Here is a 23,726-nt window from a genome sequence, read left to right on the forward strand (position 1 = left end):
CTGGCCCTGATCTCTGAACCATCAATTACCTGTATTTCTAATTCTACCTTTTGGAGCTCGTCCTTTCGACAGGTGATACGTCCTTCAGTCTATCCTTCCCTTGATCTTAACTTCCTGAGCCTGAACTGCAGGTCCTTGCCTAAGCACAAGAGGGACATATTTGACCTCCTTGTTTCCGACAGTCCTTCTGCCCTGTTTCTTACGGAGACCTGGCTGAACAACTGTTCCGGACCTGATATTGCGACAGCCCTCCCTGATAATTACACCTACGTGGGTCGCAACAGACCTGGCAAGGAGGGAGGTGGCATTGCCATCATTTACAAAAGGATCTACGCATGTAAATGGGAGGATTTAGACATCCCACATTGCGAGGCATGCTGTTTTAAACTTTTACTGAACCCTAACTACGCCCTGTCAGGTGCCCTACTCTACCGTCCGCCGGGTGCAGCTGGTGGATGGGCAACTACTCTTTCGGACAACATAGCTCCTCTGCTGATGGAATCTCCGAATTTCATTTTACTTGGTGACCTGAACATACATTTTAACAATATGCTGTGCCCCACTAGCACTCACCTTCTTCAAGATCTAGCTGCCCTCAACTTACATTTACATAATTCTGGTCCCACTCACAAGGCAGGTAATTTACTTGACCCCGTCTTCTCCAATCTTGACACAATTACCTGCCTCCCTTCCAGACCCATCACTTGGTCAGATCACCACATAGTAGAATTCCACATTAAGACTAGCGCTATCCCTCACCAATCTTCTAATGCTCAGACTTCTAGACCCAGTAGGAACTGGAAAAAACTCAATCTTTCACAACTTAACGGCCAGCTTGCTAAGACATTACCTTCCCTCCCCAATATCATCACTTCTAAAGATGAAAGTCTAATCCATACCTGGCTGTCTTCTGCCATTGATACCTGTCTTCCAGTCCGTAAAGGTAAACATAACTTTACCCACCCCCCCGCCCCCTGGTTTAATGAGCAGTTAAAATGTGCTAAGTCCATGTGCAAAAAATTGGAGCGCATCTGGAGATCCAATTACTCCCTCTCTGATAAGGAAAAGTACAAGACGGAACTTCGCAAATACCACTCCCTATGCAAATCAGCCAGGGCTAACTATGTTAACACTTCCATATTATTAGCCCAAAACCGCCCAAAGGCTCTATTCAGAGCAGTTCAAGAGCTCTCTGGACAGTCATGCGCGCCTAAAGCCCCCTGTCTGGATAATACTCAATGCAACGCACTTGCCAATTTTTTCACGGAGAAAATAGACCATATCTATGCTGGCTTTAATGCCTCTCCACAGGTCCAATACAGCCCTCTCCAGCAAGAAGATTCTGATATATCTCTCTCCCAGGTTACTACCTTGTCCCCTTATCCCTTAATTGATAAATGGGATCCTATTTCCTCTTCACACTTTCTGAAACTTCTGGCCGGGATCAAGTCCGGCTCCCCACTGGATGCGATGCCTCCTCAAATCCTCAGTACCTTAGCCATTCCCTCATTTCTTCCTATTTTAGCCCTTTTGAATGCCTCTCTTTCTGAATCAACTGTACCAACAGCTTGGAAGCACGCTATGGTGGTTCCCCTCCTGAAAAAGGTCAATGCGGATATTAACAACCCCGCCAACTTTAGACCCATATCCCTGCTCCCCTGCTTTGCCAAAGTGTTAGAAAAACACATCAACCTCTGCCTCACCTCTCATATTGAAGCCACTAATTTCCTTCACCCTTCCCAGTCTGGCTTCAGGGCAGGATTCTCCACTGAATCCACCCTCTTAGGAGTCACGGAGACTATTAGACAGCAGGTGGACAGAGGGGAGACGGTGGCGCTCATCCTACTGGATTTGAGCGCCGCATTCGACACCGTCTCCCATGACATCCTTCTCTCCACCCTAAAGTTGGCGGGCATTCGCGGCTCAGCCCTTGCCTGGATCGCCAGTTTTCTTTCAGCACGCACATTTCAGGTCTTTTCCCCCACTTCTTCCTCCCTGGCCCACTCCTCCCCCCACGGTGTGCCCCAAGGTTCCATTCTTAGTCCCCTTTTCTTTAATCTTTACGTCAGCCCCCTTGCCTCTCTTGCAGAGCAATCTGGTCTATCCATTTTTTCGTATGCTGACGATACCCAAATTATTTTTTCTCTTTCCTCTAATAAACATTCCCCCACCTCATCCCTTCGTACTGGGCTCACTAACATCGCCAACTGGATGCAGACCAACAGACTGAAGCTCAACGGCGATAAGACCGAGCTCCTTCTGTTTGGCCCTGGTACCACTCTCTGGGGTCCACAGCACTGGCCGCAGCAAATGGGTTCCGTGCCTATTCCATCTACCACAGCCCGCAATCTTGGGGTCACCTTCGATGACCAACTGTCCATGAGGCAACATGTGGTGAAAGTCTCAGCCACCTGTACAAACATCATCAGGTGGCTGAGGAAAATCACATGGATGCTTCCTCTTGACACTCAAAGAACAGTGGTGCAGGCCCTAGTGACATCCAGACTGGATTACGGCAACGTACTCCTCCTAGGTGCCTGTAAGGAGGTGACACGTAAACTGCAAGTGGTGCAAAATATGGCTGCGCGTTTACTATGCAACTTGCCCAGAACTGCCTCGGCCACCGCCTCTCTGCGCAGCCTACATTGGTTGCGTATAGAATCTAGGGCTAAATTCAAAGCCTTATGTTATATGCATAAGATTAAAATTGGCAATTCGCCCCCCTACCTTTCCACCTTGGTTCAGCCATACTGCCCATCACGCACTCTTAGATCTTCCTCCCTAGGTACCTTTTCAGTTCCCCGGTTCAAACGCACTAGAGTCGGTGGCCGTTCTTTCTCTTATCTGGCGCCGTCACTCTGGAACACCCTTCCCATCCCTTTGCGTTTTGAAACATGTTATCTCAAATTCAGGAAAGGTGTGAAAACTTGGTTGTTCTCCGCCTAATCCTTCCCCCCCTCTTTTGTCTTCTCTGCTTCTTTCTCGCTGCCAGCGCCGGGAAACCCCAGGGTATCTGTGCGCTTTACAAACCCAAATATAATAATAATAATAATAATAATAATGTTGACTTTTGTATTCTGTGCACTTTACCACTGCTGATATTTGCTTGTGCGCCCTCTCCAAACATGGTTAAATTGGTTTACACCGGATTGGGAACATTTATTAACTTATACGTCCCATGTAGAGTAGTATACCACAGACCCAAGGCCTGTAAAGTAAATGCTTCTCGTGGGCCTGCAACACATGTTGTGCCACCCACTTAAGTAGCCACTAAAAACATGTCCCAGGTTTGTCATTACAGTTGGAAAGGTCAGATTTAAGCTGCCAATTCAACTTTGCAATATAAATCCCATTGCCAAGCCTTCAACTCCTCGGCTGTTGCATATAAATCACACCAAACATAGGCCCTAGGTAGCCCATAGGTCAGGTTGCATTGTAATTAAATGGTTGGGCATGTACATTTACTTTTTACATGTTCTGGTAGTGAACAACTCCTACATTAGTTTATCACTCCTGTGAGGCCTACCTGTCCCATAGGATAACTTTGGGCTGCCTTATTACTTTGAATAAGTGCTAACATTTGATGGGGACCAGGAAAAGATCTATGAAATTGCAATTAAAAATCCTCTTCAATCGTAAAGTCAGATTTTAAATTACAATTTAGAAAATGGCATTTTTGGAAAAGTTAGCATTTTTCTGTCCTTAGTCATTTGGTTCCTGCAACGTCCCCTGGGTCACATGACTAAGTGTAACTGTCAGTAAAACTTTGTGAATTCCTTACAGACAGTCATACAATAGAGGGATTACGTGTGACTCAGTGAGCTCTTTGCTGACAGGATCGGTGGCAGTGCTGGGTACAGCCCCAATTGCATCTGAATGTGCTGTGCACCATGTTCACACAAAGGGCTTGTCACCTCCACATTGTCGCTGCAGCCATCTTGAAGTCAGGGGAGTCAGGACATTCCAAGCTGTTCAAAATGAAGACTCTAGAAATGTCTTCCAACTTCAAAGGAGGCACCAGGAATAAAAATAGGGCCTTCAATCCCACTCTTCACTTTCTGGACCTGCAGAAGGTCTCCTAGAGGACTGCCTGCTGCTGTGGCTTGCTTTGTACACCACAAGACTACTGTGCTGCACCAAGATGGACTGCTCTGTTGCCTAAAGCCAGACTTTAAGCCTCAGAGGCTAGCCCTGCTGTTGGAGCCCTGCATCTTCACATACATCCAGGGCTATACATTTGCTGGCCTCCTGTCCATAGCCACAGGGACATAGAAAGGCTCTCACCATCCTGAACCACAACTAGACCCAGCCTGAGTGAGGAACCAATCCCCAAGTGGTGTCCAATCAGTCCTAGAATCTTGGCCCAGCTAGTCAAAATCCAAAATTTTGAACTTAACATTTTTTGAGCTAAGAACTGCTCTGAGAACTGAGGGAAGACTTCGACCAACCTACTCACCAATGTGTCAAAGGTACATCACCATTCAGCCTCACTGCTCCCGCTAAATTTTTCTTCACAACAGCAACTCCTGTTTAGTGGTCCTTTGAGAAATGGGAATTTGCCCACCTGAAACTGTTTTCGTCTACAGCCTTCTACCCCATCCAGCTGGAGATTTTCGACTTCCGTAAGAGTGACTAAGTCCGCAAGCAGAAATCTTCACGCAACTTCATACAGCAGCTCCCCGACAATGATGCTCCCACCTCGGCCATCGCCTGCAGCCAGGCCTTGCTGAACTTTACCTTCTCAGAACCTTTTTTCCTAAAAGTTGTCTATGTCTGAAGAGAAGTGTCAACTGGGCCTAATCTACTTTTTATATCCAACCTGTGGTCCATAGCAGTTGGCCATATTTTTCGACTTTGACTTAGTCTCGCGTGACTAGATGTCCACTGTTGGTGTTTTGACCTTTTAGGTACTAGTACTAAAAAGGTTTAAAATTCATAACTCCGTTTCTACTGATTGCATTTTTGTTGCTTTGGTATCAAATAATTTAATAAACGTTGCTCTATTTCTCAAATTGGTGTTGGATCTTTCTAGTGTTATGACTTTATTATTGCTTGCTTGTTGCATAAATACTTACATATTGCCTCTAAGTTAAACCTGAATGCTTTTTTGTGCAAAGCTATCCAGGGTTAAGCAGAGACAAATTTAGTAACTTTTTGTGGTTCACCCTGACAGGGATTATAGTTGTTACTTGACCTGGGCTCACATTCCAGTCAACCAGCAACTCAATTTCTCATAGCAGGGATAAGAATTGCTTTTTGCCTGGGAGACAAATTGTGGAATGGGTTCATCAACTGTTTGGCATAATTGACCTTGCTACTTTTACCTGTGTCCCTCTTGGAATGCTAGCTGTGGATGCCTCCAAAGCTTTCAATGCTATGGACATGTCTCAAGGGCTTTGCTTTCACCTAATTTCATGGTATCTAAATCCCTCTGCTAGAATTTTAGAAAAAATTCAGCTAACATATAAAGTTACCATAGCAAGAGGTACGTACCACAGCTGTCTCCTTTCACCCATTTTATTTGATTTATTTATTGAGCCCTTTGCACAACAATTGAGAACCACAGAGAATGAGCTGCTTTCCAGGTGGAAGGGTACAAGACAAAAATGTCATTGTATGATGATGATTTAATTGTATATACAAGTTGCCCTGATATCTCTCTGACAAGGTTAAAAAAGGTTAAAAAAAAACTGGCTAAAGAATTTGGTGAATTACCATGGTAAACTGTCAATCATGATAATAGAAAAGCAAGATAATGAGGGGGACCATTGAGATTAGGCCTGAAGGTGAGTATGAACATATAAGTTATCTTGAGATAGACATATTTCATCATTTTGACCAGATCTCAGGGAATATTTTGACTAGAGTAGCATCTGAAATTAGAAAGCTATTAAAGAAATGCAATTTTACTGTTACAATATATGGAAGGGTCAGCCAAGTAAATATGTGGGTTCTTCTAAAAAGCACATTCTGATTTAAAATATTCCCTTAGGTTCGATGCAGTCACCATTCAGGGGGTTCAGAGTGATTTAATTAGTTTTAATATGGGCCTCTAGGGGGACAGGATTACTTGGAAGCGGTAGTGCAATACGCTAAAAAAAGGGAGGCCTACAACTACCTGATGTACAACTCCATTGTTAGGCTTTCCAGGTTATAACATTTAGGATGTTCTTGGTTGCACCAGACTCATCAGATAGGGGTATTTTGTTAAAGAAACATGATGAATACACTACAGTGCAAGGAAGGTTTTCTTCATAAATTTGTATCATCTTAGTTGTTTTTCTTAAATCAGGCATAAGCTGTTCGGTGTTCTGGATCCCACATTATAATGTTATTGTTCCAATTTGGGACTCACCTGGCCCTTCTGAGTATCTGAAAGATGTGATGAGTCAGCTGTTAAGGAATGCAAATAGGAGACCTTCACAAGTGAGAGGGCCTGGAGTAATTGGTCAACCTGAACTTTAAGGCCATCAGTTCACGTCATAGTATGGGGTGAACAAATGTGAAAAAAGTAACATGTGCAAATTTGATGGGGAGGTAAACTCGCAACAGGAAAAAATGAAGGAGATTGCCAAATGGTATGACTACTTATGTGAGGTTGACAACAAGACAAGGACACCACCATACCAAACATGGAATGGGTGTTTTCAGGAAGAATACATGTCTAATTAATGGCAAGTATCTTTTACTATGCTATAATATGTTGTTGTACCGGCCACTCTGAATAGAACTTACCTTTTCATCTTATACAGGGCATATCAGACCCCTTAAAAGAGGGTAAAATTGATGGATCAAACTGGCAATTTGTTTGAAATGTGGTATGCCTAAGGCAGACAATGTCCACATGTCAAGCTAAGTCCCTCCATCAGTTTATGTGAGGTCTCTACTCGTACTCGCGCGAATGGTTGGTTCAGAATGGAAGCAAATAAATACTTTACATTGCCCTGCTGGCGAGACACTTGATTTATAAGAAATGGGTAGACCCAAACCCTCTACTTTGGAAGACTGGGTTTATATGATCATAAGAATTAGCACACCAGACTGTTTGTGCTTTGGTGAAAAGAGAACCCTGTTCTTGCAAACTATCATAGAAAGGTTAAGATCAGCAAACGTATTCCCATGATTGTCCAATTTTCTGTCTAAGAACTGGGGGATTGTATGGGTGAAAGGTCCCTTATTTTGTGAGGCACTCTTGTCCTGTGGTCTGGAAAAGACTTATTCAGCGTTGCTATTGCCGTATGTGGGTTGACCCTTGAGGATTCACAATAGTTGGAGTGGAATGAGAATCGCATGAGCTAGTGATTAGGACTAATAAGAAAAGCAAAAAACAATTGTTTTCATTTATGATGGAATACCCATTCGTTAGCAGCATGTAAAAATTTTTACTTTACCAACGCAAACGTAATAGAGTGAATTTACATAGAGACTGTTCTATGCATTATAAAGCAATACAACAAACATGTTTTATACATTATAGATCAGTTATGCTGCAGGACTCCCTATCTTAAGTGACAAAATTCAGTTCCCTTCTTTCTTTCGGACTGTGGGAAGTGCTTCTTTACAAACAGAGCCTTTTGTAGAGTTACTTCTTCACTATAGATGGACATGGATTGGAATTCTGACCTCAGATAATGACCTCAGTCTCCAGGGCAGCCGTATGTTTAAGGAAGAGGCAGCAAAGAATGGGATTTGCACTGAATTCCTTGAGATTCTCCCTACACAAACTAAAAGGTCGAACTTAGCCCATGTCACAAACATTATTCAAAAATCCTCTTCAAATGTAATTGTGTGTTTTGCATTTCCAGTGGATATTTCATTAGTTCTAAACGAGATATCTCTGCAAGGGATCACCAGAAAAATATGGCTTGGAACATCTAGTTGGATTCCTTCACCAGTTTTTTCACAGAGGGATCTCTGGAAAACATTGAATGGCACGCTAGGAATGACAGTGTTGAAGGGAGAACTCCTTGGGTTTAAAGAATTCCTTTACAGCATTGACCCACTAAAAGATACTAATGACATCTTCATGAAGAAATTCTGGGAACAGGTTTTTTATTGCAAATGGAAGGATGTATTCAATGAAACAAATTTCAATAACATGACATTTGTGAATGGATTCTGCACTGGGACAGAGAAGTTGGAATCACTTGATGCTTCAGTGTTTGGGGTGAAAGATATCACTACACCCTACTATGCATACAAAGCCACGTATGCCTTGGCAATGGCATTGCATGATCTACTTCATTGCAGTCATCAGCAAGGTCCATTCCCCAACAGGTCTTGTGCTGATCCTAAGGATTTTCAACCATGGCAGGTGAGTGCACCTTTGTATTGATGCTCTACTGGTTTCTTAATTAAAAGTGGAGATTTCTTCTATGCCATATCACATTCTCAGAATGTTCCTTACAGAAACACTGCATCTAGGACATGGTCTTACAAAATTCTTCTTCATCCCTTTTCAAGTCATATTTTCTGGTTTATATACAGATGCTCCACTATGTCAAACATGTTCGCATGAGCAGCTCTGCTGGAAGTGAATTCCTTTTTGATTCAAGTGGAGATCCGCCATCACTAATGGAGGTGTTTTATTGGCACATGACATCCAGTGACACCAGCAGTTTTATAAAAGTGGGAATCTACAATGGCAGAGCATCAAAAGGCTCAAAGTTGGTCATTAATGAAAGCAGCATTTTATGGGGTGGAAAACATACTGGAGTGAGTATGATTTAGATGTTCTTCACATCCAAAACTGTACCTGAGAAGATAAACAATTTGATGAATGGTGACATTTGTATTACAAAATGTACTATAAAATGTACGTTTTGCCTAAACTTATATGTGCCGAGTTCTCTATCAAAACTGCAGTCTCCATGCATGTAAGTATAGATTTTAATAGTCAATGTGTGCGGAGCACACTGCTGTGCGCGGGAAAAGGAGCGGGATTACTACTAAAAGGAATGGTATAAGGGAAAAAAAGAGGGATTTAGGAAGAGTTAGGGAGGGGGTTAGAGAGAGACATCATCCATTCACACAAAAGTAAGCCAGTTGCATTACTATGGGGGTCAAGACATGTAACTGCATTGTTGTAGTAAATTTACACTCGGAGTATGTATCAAATGCAGTAAAGTGTAAACTTCTTTAAAAGTGTAACTTGCCTTGTGAATCAGGCCCATTGAGTCATCGGCACTTTAAGAAATAAGGTAAAGAACTGAAACTTTTCTCTGATTATTTATCGTCAGCCAATTATTAGTATAAGGAAATATTTTGTCAGCAAAATCTGTGCATTTACACATTTACTGCTATCTGGCTTAATCTGAAGATTCGATGTTCAAATCTTGGTCAGTCCTGTCAGCAGTCAATTTTTTTCTAAGAAGAAGCTTAAGCTGGGTAAAACTAACACATGATCGCATAATATTGATATTATCAAATCATAAAAATAAAGCAACATTACTTTGAACCTCTAGATGCCGCTTCTTTTTCTCCTGGTACTGCTAAGTGATCGTTGTAGATGATTCATACAAGGCATAAAGGACCTAACAACACTTGTTCATCTTTGAAAGGTTATTTTATTCAAAGAAGAACAAGACTTTACAGAATACAAGATGCATCCTTGGTCATTTTGCTGTCTAGGCTATCAACATATCAGCCCTTAAACCTCTAATATAGTCAGAGATATACACTCACAGGGATATTCGCAAAGTTGACTCTGTGTCGCAGTAATTTGCAGTAATTTACACATTTCATTTACTCTTACACTTTTGATAAATTTGGAAACCTTTGGTCTATACACAAAATCTGTATGTAAAGGTGCCCAGCAGTGTACACATCTCTACTTGTGAAAGCCAAATTTAGAATGTAAGCTACTGTTTCCAAAAAGAGACAGTACTAAATCCAACACCACGCATGGCCAACCACTGACACTGAGATCAATCAATCAATCAATCAATCAGTGGTTGGTGAAGTGCAGCTACACACCCGCAAGGGTCTCAAGGCACTAGGGTTGGGGGGAGGGGGGGGGGCTACGTTGAGTGCCGGGGATACAAAAATCCAGGTCTTGAGGTCCTTCCTGAACTTGAGCAGTGTAGGTGTTTGTCGGGGTGGAGGAGGAAGTTGTTCCAGGCCTTGGCTGCTAGGTAGGAGAAAGACTTTCATTGCCGTTCTGGTCTTGTAGATGTGTCAGACGGTAGCTAGGGAGAGGTCAGCTGATCAGAGGTGTCTCTTGGGTCCGTGGAAGTAGAGGCAGTTTTTAGGTCCGATGGTCCAATGTTGCGGAGGGCCATGTATACGAGTAACACCCTGCCATAGAAAATAGAAAATAATGGATGCAGGAACTTGAAATAATGTTAAATTAAAATAAATGATGTAAATAGTTTAAATAAAAAATATATATAATCTATTGCTAAAAAAATACATGAAATGAAAACACAATTACTATTAAATTAAAAAATATTTAACTATTTCTAAAAAATGTATAACAATTAGTTTGTATCAAAATATATTTAAACTACTTTAATTAATTCCATACTCACTAATGCATAATAATATGCATGTGAATTTACTTTTTAATTTCAGCTCCAGGAACATTTACTTTAATTTCATTTTCAGTATTTAATGAATGAATTAAAATATAAGGTAATGAATCTGAGGCATTTTTTCTTTTGTATTTTACAGTAATAGTTACTAAAAAGAAACTATTGAGACATTTAATAAATGTCTGTAATTTTCCCTATATTTTACTATAGGAAAATCTACCCCCCTTTCCCGACTAAGGAGTCACTCCGTGGTTAAGTATAAGTAAAAAAATAATATGTAACTTGAACAAAAAAAATTATGTTAAATAGTATTGTAATATATAATTATATACATTTACTTCCCTATCAAGTCTTGATGTTTAAACCATCTAATACTCTTCTTCTTTCAGCAGCCAGCTAACAAAATATTCCCTTCCCTTCTGTCCTTGCCTACATCTGCCAGTTTCCTGGAACCCTTACATGCCCTGGTTGGTAGCAATTGTGTTATCATTTGCAATGTGAGCCATTAACAACTTGAAATCACGAAATGATTTTAAATCATCTTTCTCAGGTCTACAACTGTAGTCTGGCATAAAGTTATGCACGCCTGAATGAATTATTAGCATTTAAATCTTTTCTTTCAGCTTCACAAATTCAGGAACATCAGCAATAACTGTGGCAACCTTGAATCTCCTTTTACCAACATAAGGTTGTTAATATCTTCACATTAACAACCTCCACTCTTTTCCCTACTATTGCTATTGGTGTGGGACATGACAACAACAAAGTGACCCAAATTCTGATTCCCAGATTTGTTCCTCAGATCTCTTTAAACCCTTTGAATTTACAAAAAGGTGATATACACCACAGAGTGTTCAACATCCATGTCTCACTTCTCTCTCCCAAACAGCCCATTGTAAAACATGTGGGTTGTGGTTTGACTGGGGTGTGAACTATAGGCAAGCATCAACCACAGTTTTTGTCAGGGTGAGGCCCAAGCCAACCATGCATGAACCTGTCCTCAACCATCTGGTAGCTTGGCACAGAGCAGTCAGGCATAACTTAGAGGCAATGAGTAAAGTATTTGTACAACACTTCAAATAGTAATACAATGAAAATACCACACAAATGTGAAAACACCACACAAAAATGACCCCACACCAAGTAAGAAAAAAATAACTTTATTTCATAAATAAAACAAGACTAATATGACATAAAGTGAATCAATAGAATCAGATATATGCAATTTTTGTGAAAATAGCACCAAAAAGTGCAAAGCGCCAACAGTAGATATTTGGTTGCACCAGACCAGGACAAAGTCACAAGTTCAGGCCAACAGCAATTGAGCACGGAATAGCTACTGAGACCCAATTACACCTGCTGACCAAAGTACCTTAAATCCTGGTTTGCAGAATATTGAGAAGATTCCTATAAAAAATGTGGTGTGCAGTTGAAGCGATGCATCGGTTCCAAGATGCAGTGAGGCTGCGATTCGAGGACCTGCCTCATCATAGGGAATTGCGTCAACAGGGCTGGCGTCAAGGCTGCAGCGTGCAGTCAGGGTGATGTGTCAGTTCCAAGGAGGTGAAAGACTGTAGAGCAGAGTCCAACTTCGTTGTTGAGACTGCCATTGATGAGGATGTGAGGGCCTATGCTTAAGTTGCATCACACAGCAACAGTGCTGATGGGGATGTGAGGGCAATGCAGGTCTTTGCTTTGGGTTCCATCCATGCAGCAGCTGTGATGCATTAGTTCAGCTCAGGTTGGCACCATGCAGCAGAGAGATGCACCGGTTCTACTGGATTCACAGAGGCTGGCCAGGATCCAGGACTGTGGTGGCACATCTTGGCAGGGTAGACTAACATATGGCAGAGTCCAGGGCAGGTGCCAGGTTGTTGGAAGCTTGTTGCGTCCCTGAGGCTTCAGATCACAAGGTCAGCCAACTATCCTTGGAGTCAGTCTGGGCTCTCAGTTCAAGAGATGCATGTCAAGTCCTTCTCACCCAGGCAAGAGGTCAGGATGCAGTAAGTCAGCACAACAGGGCAGCAGTCCTTCAGAGCAGCCATCCAGCAGAGTGGCAGTTTTTTCTGCAGCCCAGTAGTCCTTATTCCCAGGCAGAGTATCCACGGGTCCAGAAGTGTACTGAGGAGTTGGTGTCTGAGGTCCAGTATTTATACCCAGCTGTACCTTTAAAGTGCGGAGAAGCTTCTAGAGGCAGGCATTTGAAGTGCACAGATGCCATGCCTTCCTGACCCTGGCTTCAGACTAACTACAGGGGGTATGTAGCCCTTTGTATGAAGGGGGCACAGCCTATTCAAGTGTAAGTGGGCCTGGTCCCATCTCCTCCCTCCTATCCTGCCAGTGATGGCTCTTCCAGTCACACCTGAACTTACCATAGGGTATAAGCCGGTCTTACCATGTTTTGAGGATAGAGAATTAGCACGGGTTCAGAAAACAGGAGTTGAGGGCAAAAAAGTTTAGAGATGACCCTGTAGAAAGGACCAAGTACAACACCCACCATATGTAAAAACCTAAATAAGACACATCTCCATTTCCCACATCCATAATATCCTTTTCCCACAGAATATTGCTACCTCCCATGAAACTTCTATTTATAAGACTCCAACAAATTACCTTTCGTGAAATCCACACACTTTTGAACATTACCTTGCTTAGGAATGACAGTAGGCAGTCAGCGAAATTATTTGTAGTAAAATATCCATGTCCAGATCCACCCACTGCATTTATTTGTCCTCGCCCTTGCACCCTATACTCCTCATGATATCATATTCAGGTTGTTCCACCAAAATGTGTGTGTCTAATTACTTACATGTATTTAGATATTGATAGACAATTTGTTTAATTTTTTTTTATATTTCTTACAAATAACGCTTTTGTAAAATGCCAAACTTTTATTCTCCATCTTAGCCGGAACTCACAGCCTCCCTACCAATTCCCTCGTTACTTCCTATGAACCTTCTTTTCGCCTTATTTTTCAATGCAACATCTTAAATGAATCCATAAACCCTCCAACAAATGTATTTGTTTTGCTCCAATCATGTGAAACCATTTTGTTTATGTTGCTTCTAAGGTAATGTCTGTCTACACCCTCATATATCTTTTTTGCCAAGCATCATTTGAGTCTCTTTTATTAGCTTATTTAGTTACTAGCAGCCCGTCCCGACCTTGTCCGGGAGCAATCAGGCTTCCCCGACCCCCGACCCCCGCCCGCCCCGACATTGTGCAGCAGCCCGACCCCCCCACACGCCCGACATTGTCAAGCAGACCGGGCCCCCACCCGCCCCGTCCCTCGCCTGCCCCGACTCCCGCCTGCCCGAAGCCTTACCTCAGCCCCCGCTCCTCCCCCGTGCTCCTCATTTCACTGCACATTGTGCAGCAGCCCGGCCCCCCGCCCGCCCCGACATTGTCAAGCAGCCTGTGCCCCCGCCCACCCCGTCCCCCGCCTGCCCCGACCCCCGCCTGCCCAGAACCTTACCTCAGCTGCCTCTCCTCCCCCGCGCTCCTCATTTCACCGCTCCGCCGCTCCTCGCCGCTTACTGCTCCTCCCACCTGTCCGCCGGTCCTCACCGCCATTCTGCCGTTAGTCACCGCTCCTCCCCCGCGCCATGTCCGCCGCTCCTCCTCGCGTTCCTGGACGCCGCTCCTCCCCGTGCTCCTGACCTCAGCACGCAGGTCGCGGCCGGCGCTACTTCGAAGGGACTATTTTTTTTATGTTAATTTTTTAAATAATGCATATTTGTTATACTTTATATAGCCTATGTCCATCTGCACACCCTGACGATTACAATGATGCATCGGGTGTGTGGATTGGCCTTGTGGTTTCTGAGTCTACCCGCCTCAAAGGTGCAAAGTTCTTCTTTTATAATAGTAGTATAGATTTTGAAATTTTTAACTTGATAGCAGTGTCTGTTCATTAGTTGTACCTCATTACTACCAGTTTAACACCCAAATATAGCAATAAGTTATAGAAAGGTGACCAGTTAATCTTTGTGAAGGTCTTTCCACAGCACGGCAACATGTCGCTGTGTTTTTTCTAACTTTTCAACTGGGCTAGAAACTTTTTTTGTTAAACTCTGCAGAAAATGAGGCAGATGATGGATGGATTATGTGGCAAATGCGGCAAATGTACAATTATGCGAAAAGCCCTGCAGCCCCACAGTCACATAACTCCAGTGGGCCTTCCTATAATTCATGAAAGGCAAAGGGGTGTAAGAAGGGGACTGCTCAGTGACCAAGATTCCCAGAGAGCGAGGCCACCTTGAATCTCCACACTGCTTTGCAGATTGCAACTACCTGCACTGTAGCATGCTTCTGATAAATGTGCGCACACTACTCTGGGTGCCTGGAGATGAATGTTGTCTGTTTGTGAGAGAAAACAATTGCATGCTTCCAGTGACGCATCCCTTTTACCGGTAAAAAGCAATTCACAGCGGTATCCAGCTGGCATGTCCTTGACCCTCCCTGTACATCCCAGCAGAGCCACGGAGGGGTTATCTTTCTGCCACCCAGTGCTTAATTTGTAAAATATTAAGTGCAGGTGCTCACATTTTGTAGGAGGCCACACCCACTGCCCCCAGCTCCACCCACTTCCTCACTGGCACCACTCACTTACTCTATTGGCTCCACCCTGCACTCATACAGGAACACTGCTCACCCTGCACTCATACAGGAACACCGCTGACCCTGCACTCATACAGGCACACGGCTCACCCTGCACTCAAACAGAAACACTGCTCACCCTACACTCATACAGGAACACCTCTCACTCTGCACTGGCACAGGAACACCACTCACCCTACACTCATACAGGAACACCACTCACCCTGCACTCATACAGGAACACCACTCACTCTGCACTCACACAGGAACACCACTCACCCTGCACGCATACAGGCACATTGCTCACCCTGCACTCATACAGGAACACCACTCCCCCTGCATCACACAGGAACACCACTCACCCTGCACTCACACAGGAACACCACTCACCCTGCACTCATACAGGAACACCACTCACCCTGCACTCACACTGGAACACCACTCACCCTGCACTCATACAGGCACACCGCTCCCCCTGCACTCATACAGGAACACTGCACCACCTACACTCATACAGGAACACTACTCACACTGGAACACCACTCATCCTGCACTCATACAGGAACACCACTCACCCAGCACTCACACAGGAACACCACTGACCCTACACTCATACAGGAACACTGCTCACCCTGCACTCATATAGGAACACCACTCACCCTACACTCATACAGGAACACTGCGCAACCTACACTCATACAGGAACACTACTCACACTGGAACACCACTCACCCTGCACCCATACAGGAACACCACTCACTCTGCACTCAGACAGGAACACCACTCACCCTACACTCATACAGGAACACTGCTCACACTGCACTCATATAGGAACACCACTCACCCTACACTCATACAGGAACACTGCGCAACCTACACTCATACAGGAACACAACTCACACTGGAACACCACTCACCCTGCACTCATACAGGAACACCACTCTGCACTCACACAGGAACACCACTCACTCTGCACTCACACAGGAACACCACTCACTCTGCACTCACACAGGAACACCACTCACCCTACACTCATACAGGAACACTGCTCACCCTGCACTCATACAGGAACACTGCTCACCCTGCACTCATACAGGAACACTGCTCACCCTGCACTCATACAGGCACACTTGCTCACCCTGCACTCATACAGGAACACTGCGCAACCTGCACTCATACAGGAACACCACTCACCCTGCACTAACACCGGAACACCACTCAACCTGCACTCATACAGGCACACCGCTCACCCTGCACTCATACAGGCACACCGCTCACCCTGCACTCATACAGGCACACAGCTCACCCTGCAGTCATACAGGCACACAGCTCACCCTGCACTCATACAGGAACACTGCTCATCCTGCAGTCATACAGGAACACTGCTCACCCTGCACTCATACAGGCACATTTGCTTACCCTGCACTCATACAGGAACACTGCACAACCTACACTCCTACAGGAACACCACTCACCCTGCACTCCCACTGGAACACCACTCACCCTGCACTCGTACAGGCACAATAAAACCAAGCACTTATGTCCATGGAAAAAGCTAAATATCAGAAATAATGCCCTTTAAAACAAAAATAAGCGCTGGAAAGACTTTTAAGCCACTTTCTAAGATTGGACTATTTCTGCCTTTTCCGTTTTCATATTGCTTTTCAAAAAAATGTTTTGTCTAAAGAGAAGCGTTCAGGTCTTACAAACAATATGCTGCTAAGGCCGCTTGTGGAGAGCAGGACACCACGTTAGGATGACAACACTCTGAAAGATGAAAACTGACTCCAGAATTCCCAGCGCTTTTAGGTGACCTCTAGATGCCATAACGCACTAAAGAAAACAACCTGTTGGAAATAAAATGTAAACGTTTGTACAAAAACGCGGTCATGGAGATCAGATGCAGTCAGTGCATGTGCATAACAAAGGGGGTTCGAATCAATTTAAATTTGCTAGTGTCCTAAACAATTTCAAAGCAGGCCGCCCTCTACAACAAGACTAAGTTGCATTGGCGTAATGAAATGCGAATACAGAGCAGGACACTTCCCAGATGAACAGAGGGGCTCCTTCATATATTTGTTTCCAGTTATGGGCTGTCACAGAGCAACTACACCGGCACACACTGGCAGGCGCTGACCACATTAAGTAGGGGGCAGCACTGTTGGCGCGCTAGTGCTATTAATAAAATGTAGAGTGCACTGAAAAGAGATACCTCACTGAAGCACAACATATTTAATGAGTAGATTTGAGTAATGTCAATTGTGCAGGCACTGGCAGCACCTCGCCGCAACGACTTCCACCGCAGAAAGAACTGGCCCGGGCATGATTAAATTGTGTAGCTCAGCAGTAGTTGCATAGGAGGGGGCCCCCGCTGGTGTATGCTTGTGGGAAACAGTCCGTGGGGAGTTCAGCTGATCCGACGGGCGGGATAGTTTTAAAAATGTTTCAGAGAGATGTATTATTTTGTACCGTGTACACAGCCTTGCTCAGCACTCAGGGTTACTAACTTTCCACATTTAGGGCCCGATGTAGGTAAAATGCATATACCGATTTTAAAATACTGAATCATACCGAATCGGTATTTTGAAATCGGTAAATGAAATGTAGGTAAAAAAAATCGGTAAATTACCGAATCGGTAACAATCGGTATCGGGGTTCGATAATTACCGATTCGATAGTTGCCGAATCGGTAAGTACCGAATCGGCGAATACCGACTCGGCAACTATCGATTCGGTAAATGCTATACACCCCCATGGGCCAAAAGGCCCATAGGAATGCATTGTAAATACCGATTCGGTATTTACCGATTCGGAATTAGCCGATTCGGCAATTACCGAATCGGTAAATACCGAATCGGCAAACACGGAATCGGCGAGAGAGTAAAAGTGAAACTAATGACAACAGCCAATGAGGTGGAAGCACCCTCTCCCACCCTAGCAGGGAGTGGCTACCCAGGCAGGTGCAACTCATCAGAACTTTCTGGAGAGGCAGTCTGAGCTGAGCATTTTGAGTGAGCAGCAGTGGTAGCAGTATCCTGAACTGTGTGGAAATGGCAAGCAGCTCTGAGAGCCAGAAGGCTGAGCGCAAGCGCAAGGCCAAGTTCAGCACCAAGGAGCTGCAAATGTTGGTGGAGGAGGTGTTGAGGGTACACAGGCAGCTGTTTGGGAGGCAGTCCCTCACAGTCCCAGAGAGCACCAAGAGAAACCTGTGGATTGCAATTGCTGGGAGGGTGAATGCAGTTGGTGTCACCCACAGGAGCCTGGACGACCTCAAGAAGAGGTTTTACGACATTCGCAGCCTCACAAAGAGGAAACTGGCCGAGCTGCACAAGCAGGCAGGACTAACAGGTGGAGGCAGGAACCCGGCGCCACCCCTCACTGACCTTGAGGAACTTGTGTCCACGACAATTGAGAGAGAGAGTGTGGTGGGAGTCGGGGACCTCGACAGCTCATCCAGAGCCACAGCAAAAGGTAAGAAGCATGCGCAGCATGAAACACCCTACCAGACACCTCCCCTTTAGCCCCAATGCACAGCCAAACCCCAGCCCAGTACTGCTTGCAACATACATGAGCAATGCATCATGGAAAATGTAGTCAGCTGTATGTAGTAACAAATGCCAGTGCACATTCAAATGAAATGCACCTAGAAAATGAATCAGAGTATTGAAAATGATATGTGCAATGTTTTTATTGTAGTGACTGTTAGACATTTGCACTCAGTTCACATATGCTTCTTTACACCTAGGGGCACCATCAGGAAGTGGAGCAGCAGCTACACAAGCTCCAGCTCCAGCAGCATCAGACAGTGCGGTGGCAGGGCAAAGCAGCATTGTACCATCACAGGAGGAGGAGGAGGAGAACAGCAGTGCCGTGGGCTATGAGGAAGACACAGGACATACCCTCTCATTTCCACACTCCCCCCTACTGTCACTTACGCCCCCATTGCAGTTCTCACCTGAAAAATCACCAACACAGACCGACCCACCACCTGCCACATCTCCTGCCAGGAGGATCACCGTTGCACCATTGAACATCATGGAGGGAGCAGCGGCTCAGGCTCCAGCACCCACCCCTGCAACACCCGTGGCACACCAGCCCACACAGCAGGACAGCAGCAATCGGCGCAGGCCACGCACATCCAGCCCTGCTTTACCAGCACGTGAGGGCAGTTTATTTCAAGGGCTGGAGGGGAGTATGGTCCGGATCCGAAGGATGCAGGCCAAGTTGATCCTGGCTTGCCATCGCCAATTGCGGGAGCACAACCTGCACATGGGGGAGATGAGAAAAGGGTTCAATAGTTTAGTTGACAGCAACAAGGAAATTGCTAATGGACTGGGGCGCATGACTACTGCCATTACCCAGCTATGCAGTAAGATGGAGGAGCACGAGCACTGTAGGCGCAGGGATGCCCGGCTGCAAAACAGGTCACTCAACCGCCTTGCTGTAGCTACCGCCAAGCTATGCCGTCGAGGGGCTAACATGGAGGACTGCCTCACCAAGAACACTGCTGAGGTGACCAGGGGCATGTCCTGCATCACCACTGCCATGGAGGCACTAATAATTTCAAATACGGTGGTGAACCCTGCCCTGGATGTGGGTGAGGCTAGGGACAGCAGCAGCCGCAGCAGCCCGGCCAGCGCTGTATCTGAGCCGCGCCGGAGCAGCAGGCGCTCCGCTGAGGCAGCAGGACACACAGAAGGGGGTGAGCCACATCCAAGTGGGTCAGCTAAGCGCAGCAAGAAGTAAGACTGCCAGGGTGGGTGATGCAAACAGACTATTTACAATCCCCACATATTCTGTTTTTGTTAAATGTGTTGCACATCAGTGCAGTAACTTTGTGCCAACATTAGTGTCAGCAGGGGGACAAATCGGAATGTGTGTGCCATCTATGCAGCCAATGATGTGGGGTAATCCTGCCATCTGGTAGAAGTCTGCTTTTGTCTGTACCAGTTCTGCATGGGTTGCAGGGAAGGAAATGTATTGGTACATCCTTTCAATCATGGTGTCTAGGAACTTGTGGAAGAACCGGGACAGGCAGCTCTGGCTCACCCCTCCGACCGCAGCTACTGCACTTTGAAAGCTGCCAGACGCAAGCAGGTGTAGGCTGCATAGCACCTGCATGTGCACTGGGATTGCGTGTGCCCTTGGGGTGGGGTGCTGCAACAGGGGTTGGAGGTCCCTAATGAGCTCTAAGATGGTCTCTGGGTCCAGCCTGTACCTCTGTAGGATCTCTGCATCTGTCTGCATGGACAGGGTGAGGCGCTCTCTATACACCTGCTCCTCTCTCTGCCATTCCCTCTCTCCATCCTGCTGTAACCGTAGCCGTCTTGCTATGACATAGAAAGCTGCCATGGTGCAAGCAGAAATGCATTTTGGGTCCTTTTTTATAGGTTGCACCTGGTTACCACCTGATTCAAATCTATGTTAAATACCGAATCTTAAATACCGATTTTGACGATAAATCGGTATTTCAGAGCTTTCCTACATCTCAATGTTGAGTTGAATCGGTATTCTACCGAATCGGTAATGTTACCGATTCGATAACGATACCGATTCGGAAAATTTCCCGATTCTGTTTTTTCCGATTCGGTATTGTACCGAATCGGTGATTTTTCCGATTCCGTAATTTTTACCGAATCTGTTTGGTTACCGAATCGGTATATTTTCTGATTCGGTTTAATTTCCGATTCGGTATAGTTCCGACACGGTAACTTTTCCGATTTGGAATTTTTACCGATTCGGCCTTTTTTGGGACTCCTACATCCCGAAACCTCGATACCGGTCGGTAACGGCCGAAAATACCGATTTTCGACCATTACCGACCGACCTACATCTGGCCCTTAGTTGCCACTCCCGCTACCAATTTTGCATGTATGCACGTGCTAACCTTAGTGCCCCGTCACCGACTAAATCACTTACTTGTGACTGTCGGAGACTATGCCTGTCCGTGACTGCTGCTACATCGATGGTGCACTCTGCAGCCTGTTCTTCATCCAGGCTCTGTTGGCACTCTCGTCCCGGCGGTCCGGCCCTGCTCCCTCTGGCCAGCTTGACTGAGCAGACTGCACTTAGTGTTTTGCGCCATGAGAGAGAGACTCGAGTCTGGTGGGCAGACTCAGTGAAAGCATGAGGTGGCTTTTAGGCAGCAGCTGGCGGAAATTTAGACATGCTGGCAGGGGCACATACCTGCCGCTTCTGGAACCCCAACTGCAGGTCACTCACCTTCCAGGACGCCGCTCCTTCCCACGCTCCTAACGTCAACACGCAGGTCACAGCCGGCTCTACTTCCAAGGGACTACTTTTTTTTTAAATGTTAACTTTTTAAATAACAAATATTTTTATACTTTATATAGCCTATGTCCATCTGCACACCCTGACGATTACAATGATGTATCGGGTGTGTGGAATGGCGCTGTGGTTCCCGAGTTTACCCGCCTCAAAGGTGTAAAGTTCTTCCTTTATAATAGTAGTATAGATTTGTTGCTCAGCATCTTCCTCTTTTTCATCTTGTGGTGCTCTGAGAGGATGTTTTTACCGTTTCAACTAACCCTGGGCAAAGCACTAAGCTGCGCTCGCCTAGTTTGCGAAGTTTGCGCAACTTTGAACTACGCGATCTGCACGTAGCACAGTTCAAACACGTGTAGCACAGCATAGCGTAGTGCAGCGGTAATTTTTTGCTTGTTCGCGGTCCTCAACGTCATGTTCGCGACCGCGAGCAAGCAAAATGTCATCCCGGCGAGATTATCAACGCGGGGAGGTCAGGTTTCTCATTGCGAGTGGTCGCGCATGCTCACGACCGCTCGTGATGAGAAACTACCAGGCCGCATTGAGAAAGCTGCAGCTCGAGTAAAAATCTACTCGAGCGGCAGAAAACTACAGCTTGCACTGTGCAAAATGCCGTTTTCAATGATTGCAGTGCCAGATGCTTGTCCGCACTGTGCAATCATTGAAAACGCATCTTGCACAGTGCGAACATGCTACTACGCAGCTCGCGTAGTGCTACGTGAAGTTCGCGTAGTGCAAAGTGCACTTCGCGTAGCTTCGCGTAGCACGACTACACGAACTACGCCCACCCTCAATTTCAACACCATTACATATAATGCTATCATTTCTGTCTCCCCTTTCATTTTTGTCTGTGTCCCTTGCTACATTTTATCCTCTCTGTATCCTGTATTTATCGAAAGTCTCAGAATGTAGTCTCTGTGTAGGCAATCCTCTTTTTCTGTGTGGTTACCTCAGATTTTTCACCTTTTTCTGAACCCTGTTTTTGCTAGTTTTGAAACTGTGTATACTTTACCCCTGTTAACCAGGAGCAAACTGCCTGTGCTACGCCTTTAAACATGGTTATATTGGCTTATACCTGATTCCCACATTTGACATGCATGCACGTCCCTAGTATATGGTGTTGAAGTGAACCCAGGGTCTGGAAGTTAAATGGGGTCCACAAGTCAGAATACTTGCTATTTTAAAACAGCACTGATGAAAAACTAATATTACCACGTCCCTACAGTGACAAGGCTCTAGAAAGCCAAATTTAATGTGTCAGACCTAGCTGTCGTATGTAGAAAGTGAGAAAATTGACGCCCGTCCGCGCCTGGACCGCGCCCAGAGCCAGACCCCCTGGCCCCCGCAAGACCCATTCTGCCCGCCTAACATACGACGCAGCTACCCTCTCAGCACTTAACCCCGGCCGACTCCCTAACTGCTACCAAGCCACCCCAGGACACACACATGGACCCTTCACCTGCCACTCCTGCAAATTTGACTGCATCAGGACCCACACCAAATCCACAAACTCCAAACAGAGGTCAGACACTAACCACCTAAAGTGCATCCTGCTCAAGACCCGCTCGGTCCACAGACACGCCATTGAACTCTGGAACCTACTCAACACTACATCGCCGGACGTCGCCTTCCTTACAGAAACCTGTATGAACGCCTCATCAGCTCCCGACATCGCCATTGCCATCCCGGACGGCTACAAGATCATCCGAAAGGACCGCACCAACCAAACAGGCGGAGGCATCGCCATCATCCATTAGAACACCATCCGCATCACGACCAGTTCCGACGATTACCTTGCTACCGCCGAACACCTTCACTTCCAGATCCACACCGACCCCAAGACCACACTCAGAGGCACCCTCATCTACAGACCACCAGGACCACGCACACAATTCAGCGAAGACATCACTGACTTCATCAGCCCACACGCCCTCCCCTCCGAGGACTACATTCTACTGGGAGACCTCAACTTCCACCTGGAAAAGAAAAACGATAGCAACTCCACCACTGTTCTGGACAACCTGGCCAACCTCGGACTCGAACAACTTGTCAATACCCCCACCCACAATGCCGGACACACGCTCGACCCAATCTTCACCTCCAGCAAGCACGTCTCCTTCAATCACACCACAGCTCTCCACTGGACGGACCACAGCTGCGTTCACTTCAACTACAAAAAGATCACGACCCACAACCCCCCACAACCTATTCCCCGAAGAAACTGGAACAAAATTACTACCGACCAGCTCTTCACATCGCTTCTCCAAAACCCTCCCGCCAAATCATCGGACCCAAACCAAGCAGCCACCA

General features: G+C 45.7%; 1 protein-coding gene across 1 annotated transcript in view; it reads left to right on the forward strand.

The window, feature by feature from the left end:
• The window catches only part of LOC144783905 (extracellular calcium-sensing receptor-like), a gene marked incomplete at its 5' end in the record, with an annotated part of 98,565 nt that overhangs the window by 41,478 nt on the left and 33,361 nt on the right, over positions 1-23,726 (forward strand). The window contains 2 exons of the mRNA XM_078662646.1: positions 7,478-8,314; positions 8,488-8,715. Of these exons, the coding sequence (XP_078518772.1) occupies positions 7,478-8,314; positions 8,488-8,715 (1,065 nt within the window). The remainder of the gene's footprint in view (positions 1-7,477; positions 8,315-8,487; positions 8,716-23,726) is intronic.

The sequence above is a fragment of the Lissotriton helveticus genome, chromosome 10 (genome assembly GCF_964261635.1).
Source record: "Lissotriton helveticus chromosome 10, aLisHel1.1, whole genome shotgun sequence".
Taxonomy (NCBI): domain Eukaryota; kingdom Metazoa; phylum Chordata; class Amphibia; order Caudata; family Salamandridae; genus Lissotriton; species Lissotriton helveticus.